General features: G+C 39.5%; 1 protein-coding gene across 1 annotated transcript in view; it reads right to left on the minus strand.

The window, feature by feature from the left end:
• LOC133614405 (rho GTPase-activating protein 42-like) overlaps positions 1 to 21,650 on the minus strand; it is an 82,783-nt gene that overhangs the window by 35,339 nt on the left and 25,794 nt on the right. The window contains exon 4 of the mRNA XM_061972332.1: positions 5,913 to 5,984. Within this exon, the coding sequence (XP_061828316.1) occupies positions 5,913 to 5,984 (72 nt within the window). The remainder of the gene's footprint in view (positions 1 to 5,912; positions 5,985 to 21,650) is intronic.

The raw sequence follows: 21,650 nt of genomic DNA on the forward strand, positions 1-21,650 counted from the left end.
CCATTTACCATCTCTTTTCAACATTTGTGACCTCACAGATGGACTTATGTGGTCGTGCTCTCTGCCAGGCCCCTCCCCTCGGCCACAAGCAGCAAGTTGTTACCATGACAACACAAGGATGGCGGGAATGAAGAAGGTCAAGTGAAGATGGTGAGATGAAAGGTATGCCTAATGTTGTGGCCACATGTCATCATGTCACGCACACACATTTGGTTTGCAGAGGGAATACTTGGACCTTGGCGGTCCTAATGAGACAAACACTCTTGTTAGTGGGCCCGCATGTCGCCATGGCAACAGACCCAAGTAGGTGTGTGTGTGTGTGTGTGTGCATAAAGTCTATCATCACATTCCATTTCAATACATCCCCAGGAGGAACACAAACATCAAAGGTAGACATGATCATTCTATGAGAAGTGTGTCAAGATGATGACTGGAAAATAATAGAAATAATAATAATAATAGTAACAATAATAGTAGTAATTATATCAATAATGATAATATTGATAACATTAATATAAATAATAATAATATTATTAATAATGATGATAATGAAAATAATACTACTAATAATAATACTATTAATAATAATAATAATAACGATGATAATAATAATGATAATAATAATAATAATATAGATCTATGATAGAATAATATATCTTAAAACACTACTCTTAATAATGCAAAAGTCATCTGGGATCCAGGATCACAACCAAAGGGAATGTTCATATCAACATTGGTAACAAAAGAGAGCAAATACAACATCTGTTAGGTGACTCTAATATTGATATACTTGCTTTATCTGAAAGCTGCTTGACCTCTAAATCACCAACAGCAGCTGTGAATATACCAGAATACAATGTATACAGAAAAGAAGGAAGGGGTGAAGGTGTGTTGATCTATGTTAGAAACAATTTTAAATGTGAAGCAATAAGCTGGCTGTTAGAGGTTTAAGTTGGGTCTGAATATAACACTGTCTTCATATGTACCGTCCTCCATCTACTAAGGACAACTTGAGACCATGCCGTTCTAGAAGGGAAATTATTTTAATGGGTGAACACAAAGGACATTAAAGACATTAAAAGAGCAGATCTGATGCAACCAGCCATTCCTACATACAGCTACAAAAGTAAAAACAAACAAAAAAAACATACACTGCGGTGGCCTCTGCGTTGTTCCACAGCATGGTCTGCTGGTGTAGGGGGGGAGCATGGCCAGAGACAGGAGCAGACCCAACAAAGCAACCACCCTCGGCCGCCCACCAACTCTCGGCCAGTGTCAAGTCCGCATGGATGAGCGAGGATGCGTCTAAGGAGACCGAGGTGTCCGATACCTGCTCATTCAGCCAAGACACTGTGAAGCTTGTCCATCCCAGTGCTCAGCACCAGTTTTTCAACCCTGTCTCTTCAAAAGCTTCACAAAGGCAAAAGCAATGACATAAATCAATCTATTAGACAAGGAATAGTGCCATCGGCATTGCCAGAGTCACCCCAATTAGGGATGTCCCGATCCAGGTTTTTGCACTTCCGATCCGATACCGATACTGACCGATACTGGCCTATCCGAGCATGTATTAAAGTTTAAAGTTATTTAGCCTACTTAGTTGTCAGAATCATGTTGAAAAGGGTTTTAGTACTCTTGATAACAACTAGCCAGCTGAAGGGGAGTTTGAATAATACACAATGGTTGGCAACAAGAAAATGACCTGTTTATTCAAGGATAAACACAAAATAGACAAAATTATATATGACAAACAGAAATGGCATCATTGAACTAGGGCTGGGCGATATGGCTTTTTTTTAATATTACGATATTTTAAGGCCATATTGCGATACACGATATATATTTCGATATTTTGCCTTAGCCTTGAATTAACACTTGATGCATATAATCACAGCAGTATGATGATTCTATGTGTCTACATTAAAACATTCTTCTTCATACTGCATTAATATATGCTACTTTTAAACTTTCATGCAGAGAAGGAAATCACAACTAAAAAAATCACTATTTTTTTCATACGGTGTTGATCTGGAAATGTTTGCCTCGGCATTTTGATGGTGTGGACGTGTGGCACCGAATGGAGATAAGCGTCTCGACAGACGTTACAATATTTGAACAATGATGACGAAAACTGTTTTCTCTGTCGTGTCCGTGTTTTGAAAATTGTTATGCGCTTATTTTTTTTATTTTGTGCGTGGCATAGATTTGCCGTGCGCAGAGGACGCTTGAGCAGTGCGCAATTGCACAGGCGCGCATCTTAGAGGGAACGTTGCTCGCACGGCTGCGCTAGTATCACAGCTAACGTTAGCCATGCTGCTACCTCTCTGCTGGGAGAGGGCGTATACGTATGTGACGTATGACGTGACAGTATGTGACGTGTGTAAGAAGGTGCGCTTGTCTGTCTGTGAGAGGGAGACACAGGAAAGAGTGAGAAGAGCCTGTCGTGTAATGCCAGCAGCTAAAAGCAACTGCGTGAGAATCCACAGACCTGTGGATGTGTTGAAGGTCTGCTGGAAAATGCGGAACGGAAATTAGGGAGCAGCAGAAAAGTGGAATGTATTATTTAAATCGGTGCGTTGGAAAACACGGACCGGAGTTTGTTTTTTTAAACTGTATCTGGATCGGCATTTTCCCATGCCTTGCCGATACGCATTTTTTTGCAAATATCAGCGGCCGATCCGATCCAAATATCGGATCGGGACATCCCTAACCCCAATATACAAGAATGGTGACAAAACATAACCAGAGAACTACCGTCCAATTAGTATTTGACCCCTAATTTCAAAAATGGAACTGAATATCTCCATAATAGTCAGAATTCACTCCATCCAATGCAGTTTGGGTTTAGGAAGCATCACTCCAGAGACAGCCACTGCAAAATGTCAAACATCTACTAGACCAGGGTGGTTTTTGTTCCTTGACCTGAAGCCAGCATTTGACACAACCAATCATAAGGTTATAATCGCTAAACTAAGCCATTCAAATTTCTCTAACAGTGTCCTCTGCTGGATAAAATCCTATCTGTCGGGCAGAAAACAAGCAGTACAAATTGATAACCAGAGGTGGGTAGAGTAGCCAGAAATTGTACTCAAGTAAGAGTATTGTTACTTTAGAGATTTATTACTCAAGTAAAAGTAAGGAGTAGTCACCCAAATATTTACTTGAGTAAAAGTAAAAAGTATGTTGTGAAAAAACTACTCAAGTACTGAGTAACTGATGAGTAACATACACACACATATCATATATATATATATATATATATATATATATATATATATATATATACATACATATACATATATATACACACACATATATATATATATATACAGTATATAATTTATATTTATTTATTTTTGCCGTTTTTGTTTACATGTTAAAGGTGTTTTAATGAATATACATGCATGTTTAACACATATAGATTCCCTTCTTTCATGAAGACAAGAATATAAGTTGGTGTATTACCTGATTCTGATGACTTGCATTGATTGTAATCAGACAGTAGTGCTGATAGCGTCCACGTTTTCAAATGGAGGAGAAAAAAAGTTCCTCCTTTCTGTCTAATACCACATGAAAGTGGTTGGTTTTTGGCATCTTATTTGTCCAGCTTCCATATTCGTTTTTATACACTTTACAAGAAATACATTGGCGGCAAACTCCGTAGCTTGCTAGCTTGTTTGCGCTGGCTTTCGGAGACTCTTGTTTTGAAAGCGCAGGCGCGATGGAGCGGCACTTTTATTGTGAAGACAGGAACTGTGCAGTCAGTCTTTAGGCTTTTGACAGGATGTACGATTGAAATAAAAAAAGGGTCTTTTTTCCTTCACACTTTTGATTGATTGATTGAAACTTTTATTAGTAGATTGCACAGTACAGTATATATTCCGTACAATTGACCACTAAATGGTAACACCCGAATAAGTTTTTCAACTTGTTTAAGTCAGGTCATGTGACCGCCTGGCTCTGTTTGATTGGTCCAACGTCACCAGTGACTGCATCTGATTGGTGGAACAGAGTGAACGTCACCAGTGACTGTATTTGTTGAAACGCAGGCACTATGACAGACCAAAACAAACAAAGCGTGCATTAACAGATCGATAAAAATTAGTAGCGAGTAGCGAGCTGAATGTAGATAAAAGTAGCGGAGTAAAAGTAGCGTTTCTTCTCTATAAATATACTCAAGTAAAAGTAAAAGTATGTTGCATTAAAACTACTCTTAGAAGTACAATTTATCCCAAAAGTTACTCAAGTAGATGTAACGGAGTAAATGTAGCGCGTTACAACCCACCTCTGTTGATAACTCGCAATCAGCTGGTGTCCCACAAGGCTCAGTACTGGGACCACTTGTATTCAGTCTGTATGTCAATCATCTACCTGACGTGTGTAGAGCTGCAAAGGTACAGATATATGCCGGTGACAGTGTTTTGTATGTTCATGCAAAAAGAACATGTGCAGTTCTCTCTGGTGCCAGTGTCCCACTGGCTCCGTGGCTCTTGTCTGCATCTCAACACTAAAGAAACAGTTTTTCTCTGGGCAGTCAACAACCATCTGTGCTAGGCAATGGTGAGAGATAAGATATGGTAGAACAATTTAAATATCTTGGTGTAGTCTTTGATTCCAACTTCAATTTCAAGCAGCATGTTAAGAAAATGGAAGATATAACAAAGTTGAATTGTAACCACATGAGACTTTCTCTCACTACAAAACCTGCCATGATATTCAGCCACATAAATTACTGCTGTACAACATACCTCAGACAATATCCTGAAGTCTCCCTTCAAGAGAACACTAACAATTCTAAACAAAAAGGCTCTAAAGTATCATTATTGTAACATTTGAAGTAAGCATAATATTTTGGATTTAGAACAGTATCAGATATTCATGGATGTTTGCCTCATCTTTAGAGTTCTAAATAAACTTGCTCCCCCTCCCTTGATGGTATTAATAAAAAAAAACGAGCCGTCAAGTAAAGAGCAGAGCAGTGACCAGAGTGGACTGCAAGGCACAAAGGTGCAGGACTACATTTGGCCAAATGGTGGGTCTATCAGAGTCATGGAACAGCCTGTCAGAAAGTGTGACACCTATTTAACATTTCAAAGTGCACTGAAACAGTGCTTGAAAACTAATCACACATGCAAACACTATTAGATTATTCACTTGTTTTTTGGATTTTTTTTGTCCATGGTCTGTGCTTATGGTATGTTTGTAATGTGTAATGTCTTGTGATTTATGTATTCTCTTGTATCATGTTTACTGTACTAACCTGCCTTAGGACAACACATGAACATGAGCTATTGTGCTAATATTTACATTGTTGCTCTACTGCATGTTGATGAATATGCATTGTCCTAATTCAAATAAATAAATAAATTGGCAAGCAAACACTGAAAAAACAATAGTTTAGTTAAACACCAGCACAATGTATTCCACTGGGCATCTGAAATGTTCTCCACCTACGAGGGCAAGTTTGCTCCAGTTGGTGGTTGACAATCACTGGCCATCATTCATTCCCTCATTCATGTGTTCATTTGTGACTTGTCTTGGCGGTCATGTGGTGACAGAGTGAATGGTACTCATGTATGTGACAGAGTAAATTATGTGTGTGACTAGAGTGAATTGTTGTCATGTGTGTGACAGAGTGAAATGTTGTCATGTGTGCGACAGAGTGAACTGTTGTCATGTGTGCGACAGAGTGAACTGTTGTCATGTGTGCGACAGAGTGAACTGTTGTCATGTGTGTGACAGAGTGAACTGTTCTCGTGTGTGTGGCAGAGTGAAGTGTTCTCATGTGTGTAACAAAGTGAATTGTTCTCATGGGGTGACAGAGTGAATTGTTATGTGTGTGACAGAGTGAATTGTTCTCTGTAGATCACACCGCCACGTTTACACTCGCAATGTTAATTGTGTGGTCTTACCTTGGCGGCGCCAATCTGCTCTTTGCGGAACCTCTCCAGGGGCGTGATCAAGACCTCACTTGCATTCTGGATCTGCAGAGAAACATATGTGATCTCAGTGCTTGGTTTCGTGGTGAGAAGGTGTGTGAACCAGGTGTCAAACTGGTTTCTGTGGTGAGAAGGTGTGTGAATCAAGTGTCAAACTGGTTTCAATGGTGAGACCGTGTGGGAATCAGGTGTCAAACTGGTTTCTGTGGTGAGAAGGTGTGTTAATCAGGTGTAAAACCGGTTTCTGTAGTGAGAAAGTGTGTGTGAATCAGGTGTCAAACTGTTTTTTGTGGTGAGAAGGTGTGTCAATCAGGTATTCAACTGGTTTGTGTTGAGAAGGTGTGTGAATTAGGGGTCAAACTGGTTTCTGTGGTTAGAAGGTGTGTGAATCAGATGTCAAACTGGCTTCTGTGGTGAGAAGGTGTGTGAATCAGGTATTCAACTGGTTTGTGTTGAGAAGGTGTGTGAATTAGGGGTCAAACTGGTTTCTGTGGTTAGAAGGTGTGTGAATCAGATGTCAAACTGGCTTCTGTGGTGAGAAGGTGTGTGAATCAGGTGTAAAACTGGTTTCAGCGGTGAGAAGGTGCGTGAATCAGGTGTCAAACTGGTTTCTGTGGTGAGAAGGTGTGTTAATCAGGTGTCAAACTGGTTTCTGTGGTGAGAAGGTGTGTTAATCAGGTGTCAAACTGGTTTCTGTGGTGAGAAAAGTGTGTGAATCAGGTGTCAAACTGGTTTGTGTGGTGAGAAGGTGTGCGGATCAGGTGTCAAACTGGTTTATGTGGTGAGAAGGTGTGTTAATCAGGTGTCAAACTGGTTTCTGTGGTGAGAAAGTGTGTGTATCATGTGTCAAACTGGTTTCTGTGGTGAGAAAGTGTGTGTTTCAGGTGTCAAACTGGTTTCTGTGGTGAGAAAGTGTGTTTCAGGTGTCAAACTGGTTTCTGTGGTGAGGTGGTGTATGAACCAGGTGTCAAACTGGTTTTAATTGGGCCACATGGCAGTTATGGCCGCCCTAACAGGATATGAATATGAGCTGAAATGAGGATTCTCCTCATATTATTATACAGTTACATTTAAATAATATATATATATGTGAATGTACTTTGTTGTCATAAATAAAGAAAGAGAGTTTGAGAGTGGAACCTGTGGTTGGAGGAAAGAAGTCAAGTCTCATACAAATATGCAACACGCTGGCAGCCCGAGGGCTTTTACATTTTTCAGGCATTTTCCCACATGGTGCTGACCTCTGCTGCAGGGGTCCGCCAGCAGAGAAGGTGGAGATGTGTGGGCGGGGGGCCATTAGGATGATGACATCATGATGTTGTTACGCAATAAAGCAGCAGCATGGACTTAGTCTTCTGCTGTTTAACTCCACATGGACCTTCCTCAGGAGGTTGTGTCCTCAATGATTGCTCCTCTCAAAGTGTCCTTCTCCACACCTTCCTGGCACCAACCCCAGGACCCGCTCATTAACATGCAAAACAGCAAGACAGACCCCTGGGATGTCCTTCCTGGAATGTGCTGCTCCCATGAGGGCCCTTGGCACAGAAAGGCAATCTTCTCACACACAGGGCAAGACTCCTCCCACAAGATGGCCACCAACCAATAGAAATGCTCCATAGTAGAACGTCACTAGATCTTTAGAAATGGTGATGTTTAGTTGTGTCCTTAACCTTGTTGACCTCAGGGCCCAGCTTTTCCACTACAGAGGGGCCTGGGGCCAACTCAGATATTAACACTGATCTTACTCTTGAGTTGGATCCTATTCAATAATCATATCTAAGAGTTTGACAGGATGTCCAGTGATGACAAAGATGATTATCAAGGCTTAGGTCAGGTTGATTACAAAAATGAAGGCATAGATGAAAAATACATTTTAGAAACAATGACTCAGTGCTAAAACAAATACAATCACACTAAATCATGAATACCTAAATGTATTTTTCTTAACTCGACTTTCAATAAAATGAAAGCCCAACTGAAAATACAGCTTCATCCGTTTACCGTATTTTCCGCACTATTAGCCGCACCTAAAAACCACAAATTTACTCAAAAGCTGACAGTGCGGCTTATAACCCGGTGCGCTTTATATATGGATTAATATTAAGATTCATTTTCATAAAGTTTCGGTCTCGCAACTACGGTAAACAGCCGCCATCTTTTTTCCCCGTAGAAGAGGAAGTGCTTCTTCTTCTACGCAAGCAACCGCCAAGGTAAGCACCCGCCCCCATAGAACAGGAAGCGCTTCTTCTTCTACTGTAAGCAACCACCCGCCCGCGTAGAAGAAGAAGAAGCGCGCGGATATTACGTTTCATTTCCTTTGTGTGTTTACATCTGTAAAGACCACAAAATGGCTCCTACTAAGCGACAGGTTTCCAAGACGCAATCTCTCCATCCGCACACGGACTACTATTTCACAGCAACTGCCTAAAGACTTTCAAGAAAAGCTGGCTACTTTCCGTGCATATTGTACAAACAAGATAGCTGAAAAAAAGATCCGGCCAGAGAACATTATCAACATGGACGAGGTTCCACTGACTTTTGATATTCCTGTGAACCGCACTGTGGATACAACGGGAGCACGTAAGGTGAATATTCGCACCACAGGGAATGAGAAGTCATCCTTCACTGTGGTTCTAGCTTGCCATGCTAATGGCCAGAAACTTCCACCCATGGTGATATTCAAAAGGAAGACCTTGCCAAAAGAGACCTTTCCAGCCGGCGTCATCATAAAAGCTAACTCGAAAGGATGGATGGATGAAGAAAAGATGAGCGAGTGGTTAAGGTAAGTTTACGCGAAGAGGCCGGGTGGCTTTTTTCACGCAGCTCCGTCCATGTTGATATACGACTCCATGCGCGCCCACATCACGCTGGTTTTTAATATATTATTAAAGTTTGACTGACCTATCTGACTGTTTTTTTGACATTCCTTTAGCGCAGTTAGATGCGGCTTATAACACGGGGCGGCTTATAGGTGGACAAAGTTTTGAAATATGCCGTTCATTGAAGGCGCGGCTTATAACCCAGGGCGCCTTATGGTGCGGAAAATACGGTAGTCATAATTTTTGCACTTAAGAAACTTCTTCTGTTTGTTTGATATTGTTATTACTGCCACAAGTGGTGGGAAAGTGTATTACAGCTGAGTCCCTTTGTGGCACATGTCTTTTTTCAGCCCTACAGGGGACGCTCACAGTCCAACAATGGCTAAGAACCACTGCCTCAAGGTGCAATCTACAGTAAGGTACCCCGTAGACCAGTCAAGGTACATGAAGGTACCCTATAGACGAGTCAAGGTACATGAAGGTACCCCATAGACCAGTCAAAGTACCCCATACACAAGTCAAGGTACATGAAGGTACCCCATAAACCAGTCAAAGTACATGAAGGTACCCCGTAGACCAGTCAAGGTACATGAAGGTAACCCGTAGACCAGTCAAGGCACATGAAGGTAACCCGTAGACCAGTCAAGGTACATGAATGTACCCCAGTCAAGGAACATGAAGGTACCCAATAGACCAGTCAAGGCACATGAATGTAACCTGTAGACCAGTCAAGGTACATGAATGTACCCCGTAGACGAGTCAAGGTACATGAATGTACCCCATAGACGAGTCAAGGTACATACAAGTACAAGAAAGGTACATAAAAAATACATAAAAGTATATAAAAAGTACATGAGAGGTACATAAAAAGTACAGGTACTAGGTCCTATAGTTTTAGAACAAATAAACATTGATGTGTCCAAGATGTCTGACACTTTGAGGGTCCTGCCTACAAATGTTTGACTAAATGTTTCTGACACTCAGTCGTCTTCGTTTGATTTGCTTATAAACATTTGAGTCAATGTGAATTTAAAAGACTAAAACTAGTTCCTGGGACTAATTATCTGCCAGGACAGACTTCTTCTCTCCAACTACATCTCCACACTTGTTCTGGTCAGCACGTGATGATGTGCTCCACTGGACATAAGATCACACCTCCACAGACATCCATGTTGTCATGGCAACCAGGAGCACTTAGCCACAGGTACAGGTGACTCTCCATCTGACACGTGGAGGACGTTTGGCAGTCATCTGTAATCCCCGAGTCATGATGTTATTTTCCAGAGTCATCTGTAATCCCAGAGTCATGGTGTTATCTTCCAGAGTCATCTGTAATCCCTGAGTCATGGTGTTATCTTCCAGAGTCATCTGTAATCCCCGAGTCATGGTGTTATCTTCCAGAGTCATCTGTAATCCCCGAGTCAAGGTGTTATCTTCCAGAGTCATCTGTAATCCCCGAGTCAAGGTGTTATCTTCCAGAGTCATCTGTAATCCCCGAGTCAAGGTGTTATCTTCCAGAGTCATCTGTAATCCCCGAGTCAAGGTGCTATCTTCCAGAGTCATCTGTAATCCCCGAGTCATGGTGTTATCTTCCAGAGTCATCTGTAATCCCTGAGTCATGGTGTTATTTCCGCCACGCGCTAATGTCATTTCCTCTTCTCCATCTCCACGTCTAATTGAGGCACGCTCTCCAACCACCATGTACTCCACTGGGCATGCTCCATCCATCCATACATTTTCTACCGCTTGTCCCTCTCGGGGTCTCAGATTGGAGCCTACCCCAGCTGCCGTTTGCTATTTGCACCAAATGTTGGTTTTGTCAGGAAAAAAACATCCAGCTTCAACACATCGAACCCGAACGGCCAGCATGGCTACGACTTTGTTGTGAAATCCTACAGAGACGCCGGCTGCTAACCTCATTCTTAAGGACGCAGTGATTGTCAGAGAGCACCTGAGAGATACGACGATCAGGATACTGACTTTGATCAGCACAAATATACACAAATCCACATTTCCAGGCTCTCATTTAAGGCGGTTGTTTCCCTTCCCTCTCCTTCTTTGTTTTGTCCTGTCTGAACTTTCTTGTTGCACTGCTCTCCAAAATCCAAAACAATGGAGTGGATCAACCGACCTCTCAACAAAATTGACAAGATCTGAGATTCGGAGGAAACCTGCCTGTCCTGTGGGAACACACGATGGACGGGTGGGAGAAGCGGAGGCTTGTGTGCCTGGTGACCCTCTCAGTCGAGGACGTTGAAGACAATCATGCTAGCAGGACATCTGCAGGTTGGAGGCATCCACACATTGGAAGATGCTGGCAGCCGTTCAAAGTACCCTAAAGATGCCACAAATAGGACGGGCAGAGCTGTGAACATTCACACTTTTTTGATTTTGGACCAAAATCACAAACTGGAAAACATCTTGGAGAAGCTGTCTGCTCTGTGATGAACGAAGACTTTGAGGACCCGAAATAAGACAATTAGAGTGAAAAGTTAATCTGGGAGATTTTCCCTGAAGGAGAGACCTGGCAAGAAAAAATTATCCCAAAAGGAAACCAAGGTCGAGGAACAAAAGGCACTTTTCAGGCTTACAGACATGCAAAATACACACAACCCTATATGCCCTCCCCTCCACCTGGGTGCAAGTCTTGAGTCGTGTGTGGTAGTAACTACTTGTGCTTTGTCCGAGGTTTTTTTTATCTTGGTCTCAAACTGAGATCCGCCCCTCTCCTCACTGTAGTTTACTCTGGGTCTTGCTTCTTTCTCCCTCTTCCTCGCCCCATGATTGACCTTTCACCCACCTTGACGGGCACTGCCCTTGTGGCGACCCCTCAGTGTTCCTGTTTGTCTGATCCTTGTACTGAAAATGTCATGTTGTTGTACTTTTGTCCATTTCCTAAACTAACACTTTCTACTTTGGTGCAACCTTCAAATGAATCCTCAGAAGTGTTGAAAATAATCCGGTTGGACTGAATTCCTGTGAAGGACATTCAAGCGGAGCAAAAAAGGGTGTATTATGCAAATGAGATGTGATCTGGCTTCCTTTGCAGGAGAGCCACTCGGATGTTGGAACAGGAGACAACGTGGGGCCATGCAGGTAAGTGAGTGGCGTTGAGCTCTACAGGATTAAAAATCTAGCGTGACTTGAAAGGAGAACATTTCATTACGAACCAGGCGGGGAATCCTAATGTGCTGGACTTCACTCCTGCATTAGCATAGTGCAGCACAATGGAAATGTCAACAATTGGTTCCGGCCTCCATATTTTGTGTACACTTTGAACACAATATGAAGTGTTGTACATCAAACTAACAACAAAGAGCTGATGGATATACTGTCTCTTTATTAAAACAACAACAAGATGAACTGTCCTGTATGCACTGCTCTAACACACACACACACACACACACAGCCCGTTGGTGCCCTCACAAACCATCAGAAATTAAAAAAAAACATTAACTTTAACAACCATATTGCAACAATAATAAATATTTGAACTATGAGTAGTCGTGTATGTGCAGCACGTGACCAGGAAGGCTCCATCTACCCAAAAATGATGTGCCCTGCTTTTAGTCTGCAGGCGTGACACAAAATGAATGAGTGAACTGTTTGTACACGGAGGCACATTTGGTGGGATCTAAAAGTTTGTAAATCAAAAGTTGACAAATAGGTTTTTTTTAATGCAGAGAAACATAAATGTATGTATACATTATATATATATGCACAGTAATTATATATATATATATATATATATATATATATATATATATACACAGTAATAATATATATATTACTGTGCATATACGTATATATATATATATATATATATATATATATATATATATATATATATATAAAAACATGTTCTTGACTTAGTTACGAGTGCAAGATAGGAACATGTTCTTGACTTAGTTTTGTGTGCAAGATAGGAACATGTTATTGACTTAATTACAAGTGCAAGATAGGAACATGTTATTGACTTACTTACAAGTGCAAGATAGGAACATGTTCTTGACATAGTTGTGTACAAGATAGGAACAAGTTCTTGATTTATTTACAAGTGCAAGATAGGAACATGTCCTTGACTTAGTTGTGTGTGCAAGATAGGAACATGTCCTTGACTTAGTTTTGTGTGCAAGATAGGAACATGTTCTTGACTTAGTTTTGTGTGCAAGATAGGAACATGTTCTTGACTTAGTTTTGTGTGCAAGATAGGAACATGTTCTTGACTTAGTTTTGTGTGCAAGATAGGAACATGTTCTTGACTTAATTACAAGTGCAAGATAGGAACATGTTCTTGACTTAGTTACGAGTGCAAGATAGGAACATGTTCTTGACTTAGTTACGAGTGCAAGATAGGAACATGTTCTTGACTTAGTTTTGTGTGCAAGATAGGAACATGTTCTTGACTTAATTACAAGTGCAAGATAGGAACATGTTCTTGACTTAGTTACGAGTGCAAGATAGGAACATGTTCTTGACTTAGTTACGAGTGCAAGATAGGAACATGTTCTTGACTTTGTTTTGTGTGCAATATAGAAACATGTTCTTGACTTTGTTTTGTGTGCAAGATAGGAACATGTTCTTGACTTAGTTTTGTGTGCAAGATAGGAACATGTTCTTGACTTAGTTACGAGTGCAAGATAGGAACATGTTCTTGACTTAGTTTTGTGTGCAAGATAGGAACATGTTCTTGACTTGGTTTTGTGTGCAAGATAGGAACATGTTCTTGACTTAGTTTTGCGTGCAAGATAGGAACATGTTCTTGACTTAGTTTTGTGTGCAAGATAGGAACATGTTCTTGACTTAGTTACGAGTGCAAGATAGGAACATGTTCTTGACTTAGTTTTGTGTGCAAGATAAGAACATGTTATTGACTTACTTACAAGTGCAAGATAGGAACATGTTCTTGACATAGTTGTGTACAAGATAGGAACAAGTTCTTGATTTATTTACAAGTGCAAGATAGGAACATGTCCTTGACTTAGTTGTGTGTGCAATATAGGAACATGTTGACTTAGTTTTGTGTGCAAGATAGGAACATGTTCTTGACTTAGTTTTGTGTGCAAGATAGGAACATGTTCTTGACTTAGTTTTGTGTGCAAGATAGGAACATGTTCTTGACTTAGTTTTGTGTGCAAGATAGGAACATGTTCTTGACTTAATTACAAGTGCAAGATAGGAACATGTTCTTGACTTAGTTACGAGTGCAAGATAGGAACATGTTCTTGACTTAGTTACGAGTGCAAGATAGGAACATGTTCTTGACTTTGTTTTGTGTGCAATATAGAAACATGTTCTTGACTTTGTTTTGTGTGCAAGATAGGAACATGTTCTTGACTTAGTTTTGTGTGCAAGATAGGAACATGTTCTTGACTTAGTTACGAGTGCAAGATAGGAACATGTTCTTGACTTAGTTTTGTGTGCAAGATAGGAACATGTTCTTGACTTGGTTTTGTGTGCAAGATAGGAACATGTTCTTGACTTAGTTTTGCGTGCAAGATAGGAACATGTTCTTGACTTAGTTTTGTGTGCAAGATAGGAACATGTTCTTGACTTAGTTACGAGTGCAAGATAGGAACATGTTCTTGACTTAGTTTTGTGTGCAAGATAAGAACATGTTATTGACTTACTTACAAGTGCAAGATAGGAACATGTTCTTGACATAGTTGTGTACAAGATAGGAACAAGTTCTTGATTTATTTACAAGTGCAAGATAGGAACATGTCCTTGACTTAGTTGTGTGTGCAATATAGGAACATGTTGACTTAGTTTTGTGTGCAAGATAGGAACATGTTCTTGATTTATTTACAAGTGCAAGATAGGAACATGTCCTTGACTTAGTTGTGTGTGCAATATAGGAACATGTTGACTTAGTTTTGTGTGCAAGATAGGAACATGTTCTTGACTTAGTTTTGTGTGCAAGATAGGAACATGTTCTTGACTTCGTTTTGTGTGCAAGATAGGAACATGTTCTAGACTTAGTTTTGTGTGCAAGATAGGAACATGTTCTTGACTTAATTACAAGTGCAAGATAGGAACATGTTCTTGACTTAGTTACGAGTGCAAGATAGGAACATGTTCTTGACTTAGTTACGAGTGCAAGATAGGAACATGTTCTTGACTTTGTTTTGTGTGCAATATAGGAACATGTTCTTGACTTTGTTTTGTGTGCAAGATAGGAACATGTTCTTGACTTAGTTTTGTGTGCAAGATAGGAACATGTTCTTGACTTAGTTACGAGTGCAAGATAGGAACATGTTCTTGACTTAGTTTTGTGTGCAAGATAGGAACATGTTCTTGATTTATTTACAAGTGCAATATAGGAACATGTTCTTGACTTGGTTTTGTGTGCAAGATAGGAACATGTTCTTGACTTAGTTTTGCGTGCAAGATAGGAACATGTTCTTGACTTAGTTTTGTGTGCAAGATAGGAACATGTTCTTGACTTAGTTACGAGTGCAAGATAGGAACATGTTCTTGACTTAGTTTTGTGTGCAAGATAGGAACATGTTATTGACTTACTTACAAGTGCAAGATAGGAACATGTTCTTGACATAGTTGTGTACAAGATAGGAACAAGTTCTTGATTTATTTACAAGTGCAAGATAGGAACATGTCCTTGACTTAGTTGTGTGTGCAATATAGGAACATGTTGACTTAGTTTTGTGTGCAAGATAGGAACATGTTCTTGACTTAGTTTTGTGTGCAAGATAGGAACATGTTCTTGACTTAGTTTTGTGTGCAAGATAGGAACATGTTCTTGACTTAATTACAAGTGCAAGATAGGAACATGTCCTTGACTTAGTTGTGTGTGCAAGATAGGAACATGTCCTTGACTTAGTTACGAGTGCAAGATAGGAACATGTTCTTGACTTAGTTTTGTGTGCAAGATAGGAACATGTTCTTGACTTAGTTTTGTGTGCAAGATAGGAACATGTTCTTGACTTAATTACAAGTGCAAGATTGGAACATGTTCTTGACTTAGTTACGAGTGCAAGATAGGAACATGTTCTTGACTTAGTTACGAGTGCAAGATAGGAACATGTTCTTGACTTTGTTTTGTGTGCAATATAGGAACATGTTCTTGACTTTGTTTTGTGTGCAAGATAGGAACATGTTCTTGACTTTGTTTTGTGTGCAAGATAAGAACATGTTCTTGACTTAGTTTTGTGTGCAAGATAGGAACATGTTCTTGACTTAGTTACGAGTGCAAGATAGGAACATGTTCTTGACTTAGTTTTGTGTGCAAGATAGGAACATGTTATTGACTTACTTACAAGTGCAAGATAGGAACATGTTCTTGACATAGTTGTGTACAAGATAGGAACAAGTTCTTGATTTATTTACAAGTGCAAGATAGGAACATGTCCTTGACTTAGTTGTGTGTGCAATATAGGAACATGTTCTTGACTTAATTACAAGTGCAAGATAGGAACATGTCCTTGACTTAGTTACGAGTGCAAGATAGGAACATGTCCTTGACTTAATTACAAGTGCAAGATAGGAACATGTTCTTGACTTAGTTACGAGTGCAAGATAGGAACATGTTCTTGACTTAGTTACGAGTGCAAGATAGGAACATGTTCTTGACTTTGTTTTGTGTGCAATATAGGAACATGTTCTTGACTTTGTTTTGTGTGCAAGATAGGAACATGTTCTTGACTTAGTTTTGTGTGCAATATAGGAACATGTTCTTGACTTAGTTTTGTGTGCAAGATAGGAACATGTTCTTGACTTAGTTACGAGTGCAAGATAGGAACATGTTCTTGACTTAGTTTTGTGTGCAAGATAGGAACATGTTATTGACTTAATTACAAGTGCAAGATAGGAACATGTTCTTGACAGTTTTGTGTGCAAGATAGGAACATGTTCTTGACTTAGTTACGAGTGCAAGATAGGAACATGTTCTTGACTTAGTTTTGTGTGCAAGATAGGAACATGTTATTGACTTAATTACAAGTGCAAGATAGGAACATGTTCTTGACAGCTTTGTGTGCAAGATAGGAACATGTTCTTGATTTATTTACAAGTGCAAAATAGGAACATGTTCTTGATTTATTTACAAGTGCAAGATAGGAACATGTTCTTGACTTAGTTATGCGTGCAAGATAGGAACATGTCCTTGACTTAATTACAAGTGCAAGATAGGAACATGTTCTTGACTGAGTTTTGTGTGCAAGATAGGAACATGTTCTTGACTTAATTACGAGTGCAAGATAGGAACACGTTCTTGACTTAATTACGAGTGCAAGATAGGAACATGTTCTTGACTTAATTACGAGTGCAAGATAGGAACATGTTCTTGACTTAATTACAAGTGCAAGATAGGAACATGTTCTTGACATAGTTGTGTGTGCAATATAGGAACATGTTGACTTAGTTTTGTGTGCAAGATAGGAACATGTTCTTGACTTAGTTTTGTGTGCAAGATAGGAACATGTTCTTGACTTAGTTTTGTGTGCAAGATAGGAACATGTTCTTGACTTAGTTTTGTGTGCAAGATAGGAACATGTTCTTGATTTAGTTTTGTGTGCAAGATAGGAACATGTTCTTGACTTAGTTACGAGTGCAAGATAGGAACATGTCCTTGACTTAATTACGAGTGCAAGATAGGAACATGTTCTTGACTTAGTTACGAGTGCAAGATAGGAACATGTTCTTGACTTTGTTGTGTGTGCAAGATAGGAACATGTTATTGACTTAGTTTTGTGTGCAAGATAGGAACATGTTGTTGACTTAGTTTTGTGTGCAAGATAGGAACATGTTCTTGACTTAATTACGAGTGCAAGATAGGAACATGTTCTTGACTTAATTACGAGTGCAAGATAGGAACATGTTCTTGACTTAATTACGAGTGCAAGATAGGAACATGTTCATGACTTAGTTGTGTGTGCAAGATAGGAACATGTCCTTGACTTAGTTGTGTGTGCAAGATAGGAACATGTTGACTTAGTTTTGTGTGCAACATAGGAACATGTTCTTGACTTAATTACGAGTGCAAGATAGGAACATGTCCTTGACTTAGTTGTGTGTGCAAGATAGGAACATGTTCTTGACTTAGTTACGAGTGCAAGATAGGAACATGCTCTTGACTTAAGTTCGTGTGCAAGATAGGAGCATGTTCTTGACCTAGTTTTGTGTATAAGATAGGAACATGTTCTTGACTTAGTTACGAGTGCAAGATAGGAACATGCTCTTGACTTAAGTTTGTGTGCAAGATAGGAACATGTTCTTGACTTAGTTTTGTGTGCAAGATAAGATAGCTCTCAGGTCAGTGTCTGTCCCGTGATAGCGTGGTAAGACCACGTGGTGACCTTTGACACTTGAACAAACACCACTTTTCTGAGTCATAGCAGGACATGACCACTGGGCTTGAATTTCAGTTTAAACTTGAGGGGCAAATGTTTGGGTTCTTTAGTCTTGGGAATTGAGCGGTGTGATTGTCTCGAAAAAGTTGTTTGTAGGATCGATGTGAGCGCCACTCAAGCCAATATTGGCTCTTCCAAATAGCTGCAGGGAACAATGGCCGCCTTTCTTTGGCACGGTGGATTCAGGGTCGTCGGGACATTCCGGCGTTGACAAGGTGCCCACAGAGCGCCGGAAAAAAATCATGTTTGGACCTTCAGTCGGCGTGTGAGGCGTGAAGCGTTTAAAGGCCGCTGAAAGAAGTGTAAACCTCCAGCAAAGCGTCCACGTGGGAAATAAATAAATAGTACAGTGTGCAGCCTAACAGCACTTGAGGGACATGATGCTCATTTTGAAAGCAGCAGGATAGGAAGTGAATCAAAGTAGCCATGTTGTTACTTTCATCGCAGTAAACAGTGGAATATGTTGTTACTTTCATCGCAGTAAACAGTGGAATATGTTGTTACTTTCATCGCAGTAAACAGTGGAATATGTTGTTAGTTTCATCGCAGTAAACAGTGGAATATGTTGTTAGTTTCATCGCAGTAAACATTGGAATATGTTGTTACTTTCATCGCAGTAAACAGTGGAATATGTTGTTACTTTCATCGCAGTAAACAGTGGAATATGTTGTTACTTTCATCGCAGTAAACAGTGTAATATGCTGTTAGTTTCATCGCAGTAAACAGTGGAATATGTTGTTAGTTTCATCGCAGTAAACATTGGAATATGTTGTTACTTTCATCGCAGTAAACAGTGGAATATGTTGTTACTTTCATCGCAGTAAACAGTGGAATATGTTACTTTCATCGCAGTAAACAGTGGAATATGTTGTTAGTTTCATCGCAGTAAACAGTGGACTATGTTGTTACTTTCATCGCAGTAAACAGTGGAATATGTTGTTAGTTTCCTCGCAGTAAACAGTGGAATATGTTGTTAGTTTCATCGCAGTAAACAGTGGAATATGTTGTTAGTTTCATCGCAGTAAACATTGGACTATGTTGTTAGTTTCATCGCAGTAAACAGTGGAATATGTTGTTAGTTTCATCGCAGTAAACAGTGGAATATGTTGTTAGTTTCATCGCAGTAAACAGTGGAATATGTTGTTAGTTTCATCGCAGTAAACAGTGGAATATGTTGTTACTTTCATCGCAGTAAACAGTGGACTATGTTGTTACTTTCATCGCAGTAAACAGTGGAATATGTTGTTAGTTTCATCGCAGTAAACAGTGGAATATGTTGTTACTTTCATCGCAGTAAACAGTGGACTATGTTGTTACTTTCTTCGCAGTAAACAGTGGAATATGTTGTTACTTTCATCGCAGTAAACAGTGGAATATGTTGTTACTTTCATCGCAGTAAACAGTGGACTATGTTGTTACTTTCATCGCAGTAAACAGTGGAATATGTTGTTAGTTTCATCGCAGTAAACATTGGAATATGTTGTTACTTTCATCGCAGTAAACAGTGGAATATGTTGTTAGTTTCATCGCAGTAAACAGTGGAATATGTTGTTAGTTTCATCGCAGTAAACAGTGGACTATGTTGTTAGTTTCATCGCAGTAAACAGTGGAATATGTTGTTAGTTTCATCGCAGTAAACAGTGGACTATGTTGTTACTTTCTTCGCAGTAAACAGTGGAATATGTTGTTACTTTCATCGCAGTAAACAATGGAATATGTTGTTACTTTCATCGCAGTAAACAGTGGACTATGTTGTTACTTTCATCGCAGTAAACAGTGGAATATGTTGTTACTTTCATCGCAGTAAACAGTGGAATATGTTGTTACTTTCATCGCAGTAAACAGTGGACTATGTTGTTACTTTCTTCGCAGTAAACAGTGGAATATGTTGTTACTTTCATCGCAGTAAACAATGGAATATGTTGTTACTTTCATCGCAGTAAACAGTGGACTATGTTGTAACTTTCATCGCAGTAAACAGTGGACTATGTTGTTACTTTCATCGCAGTAAACAGTGGAATATGTTGTTACTTTCATCGCAGTAAACAGTGGACTATGTTGTTACTTTCTTCGCAGTAAACAGTGGACTATGTTGTTACTTTCTTCGCAGTAAACAATGGCATATGTTGTTACTTTCATCGCAGTAAACAATGGAATATGTTGTTACTTTCATCGCAGTAAACAATGGAATATGTTGTTAGTTTCATCGCAGTAAACAATGGAATATGTTGTTAGTTTCATCGCAGTAAACAGTGGAATATGTTGTTAGTTTCATCGCAGTAAACAGTGGAATATGTTGTTACTTTCATCGCAGTAAACAGTGGACTATGTTGTTACTTTCCTCGCAGTAAACAGTGGAATATGTTAGTTTCATCGCAGTAAACAGTGGAATATGTTGTTAGTTTCATCGCAGTAAACAGTGGACTATGTTGTTACTTTCCTCGCAGTAAACAGTGGAATATGTTGTTAGTTTCATCGCAATAAACAGTGGAATATGTTGTTAGTTTCATCGCAGTAAACAGTGGAATATGTTGTTACTTTTATAGCAGTAAACAGTGGAATATGTTGTTACTTTCATCGCAGTAAACAATGGAATATGTTGTTACTTTCATCGCAGTAAACAGTGGAATATGTTGTTACTTTCTTCGCAGTAAACAGTGGAATATGTTGTTACTTTCATCGCAGTAAACAGTGGACTATGTTGTTACTTTCCTCGCAGTAAACAATGGAATATGTTGTTACTTTCATCGCAGTAAACAATGGAATATGTTAGTTTCCTCGCAGTAAACAATGGAATATGTTGTTACTTTCATCGCAGTAAACAGTGGAATATGTTGTTACTTTCCTCGCAGTAAACAGTGGAATATGTTGTTACTTTCATCGCAGTAAACAATGGAATATGTTGTTACTTTCATCGCAGTAAACAATGGAATATGTTGTTACTTTCATCGCAGTAAACAATGGAATATGTTGTTACTTTCATCGCAGTAAACAATGGAATATGTTGTTAGTTTCATCGCAGTAAACAGTGGAATATGTTGTTACTTTCCTCGCAGTAAACAGTGGAATATGTTGTTACTTTCCTCGCAGTAAACAGTGGAATATGTTGTTACTTTCCTCGCAGTAAACAGTGGAATATGTTGTTACTTTCCTCGCAGTAAACAGTGGAATATGTTGTTACTTTCCTCGCAGTAAACAGTTGACTATGTTGTTACTTTCCTCGCAGTAAACAGTGGAATATGTTGTTACTTTCCTCGCAGTAAACAGTGGAATATGTTGTTACTTTCCTCGCAGTAAACAGTGGAATATGTTGTTACTTTCCTCGCAGTAAACAGTGGAATATGTTGTTACTTTCATCGCAGTAAACAGTGGACTATGTTACTTTCATCGCAGTAAACAGTGGACTATGTTGTTACTTTCCTCGCAGTAAACAGTGGACTATGTTGTTAGTTTCATCGCAGTTTATGTTCAATGTGAATACTGTATCTTAGTAGTTTATATTCAATGTGAATACTGTATCTTAG

Source organism: Nerophis lumbriciformis, linkage group LG17 (genome assembly GCF_033978685.3).
Source record: "Nerophis lumbriciformis linkage group LG17, RoL_Nlum_v2.1, whole genome shotgun sequence".
Classification (NCBI taxonomy): Eukaryota; Metazoa; Chordata; class Actinopteri; order Syngnathiformes; family Syngnathidae; genus Nerophis; species Nerophis lumbriciformis.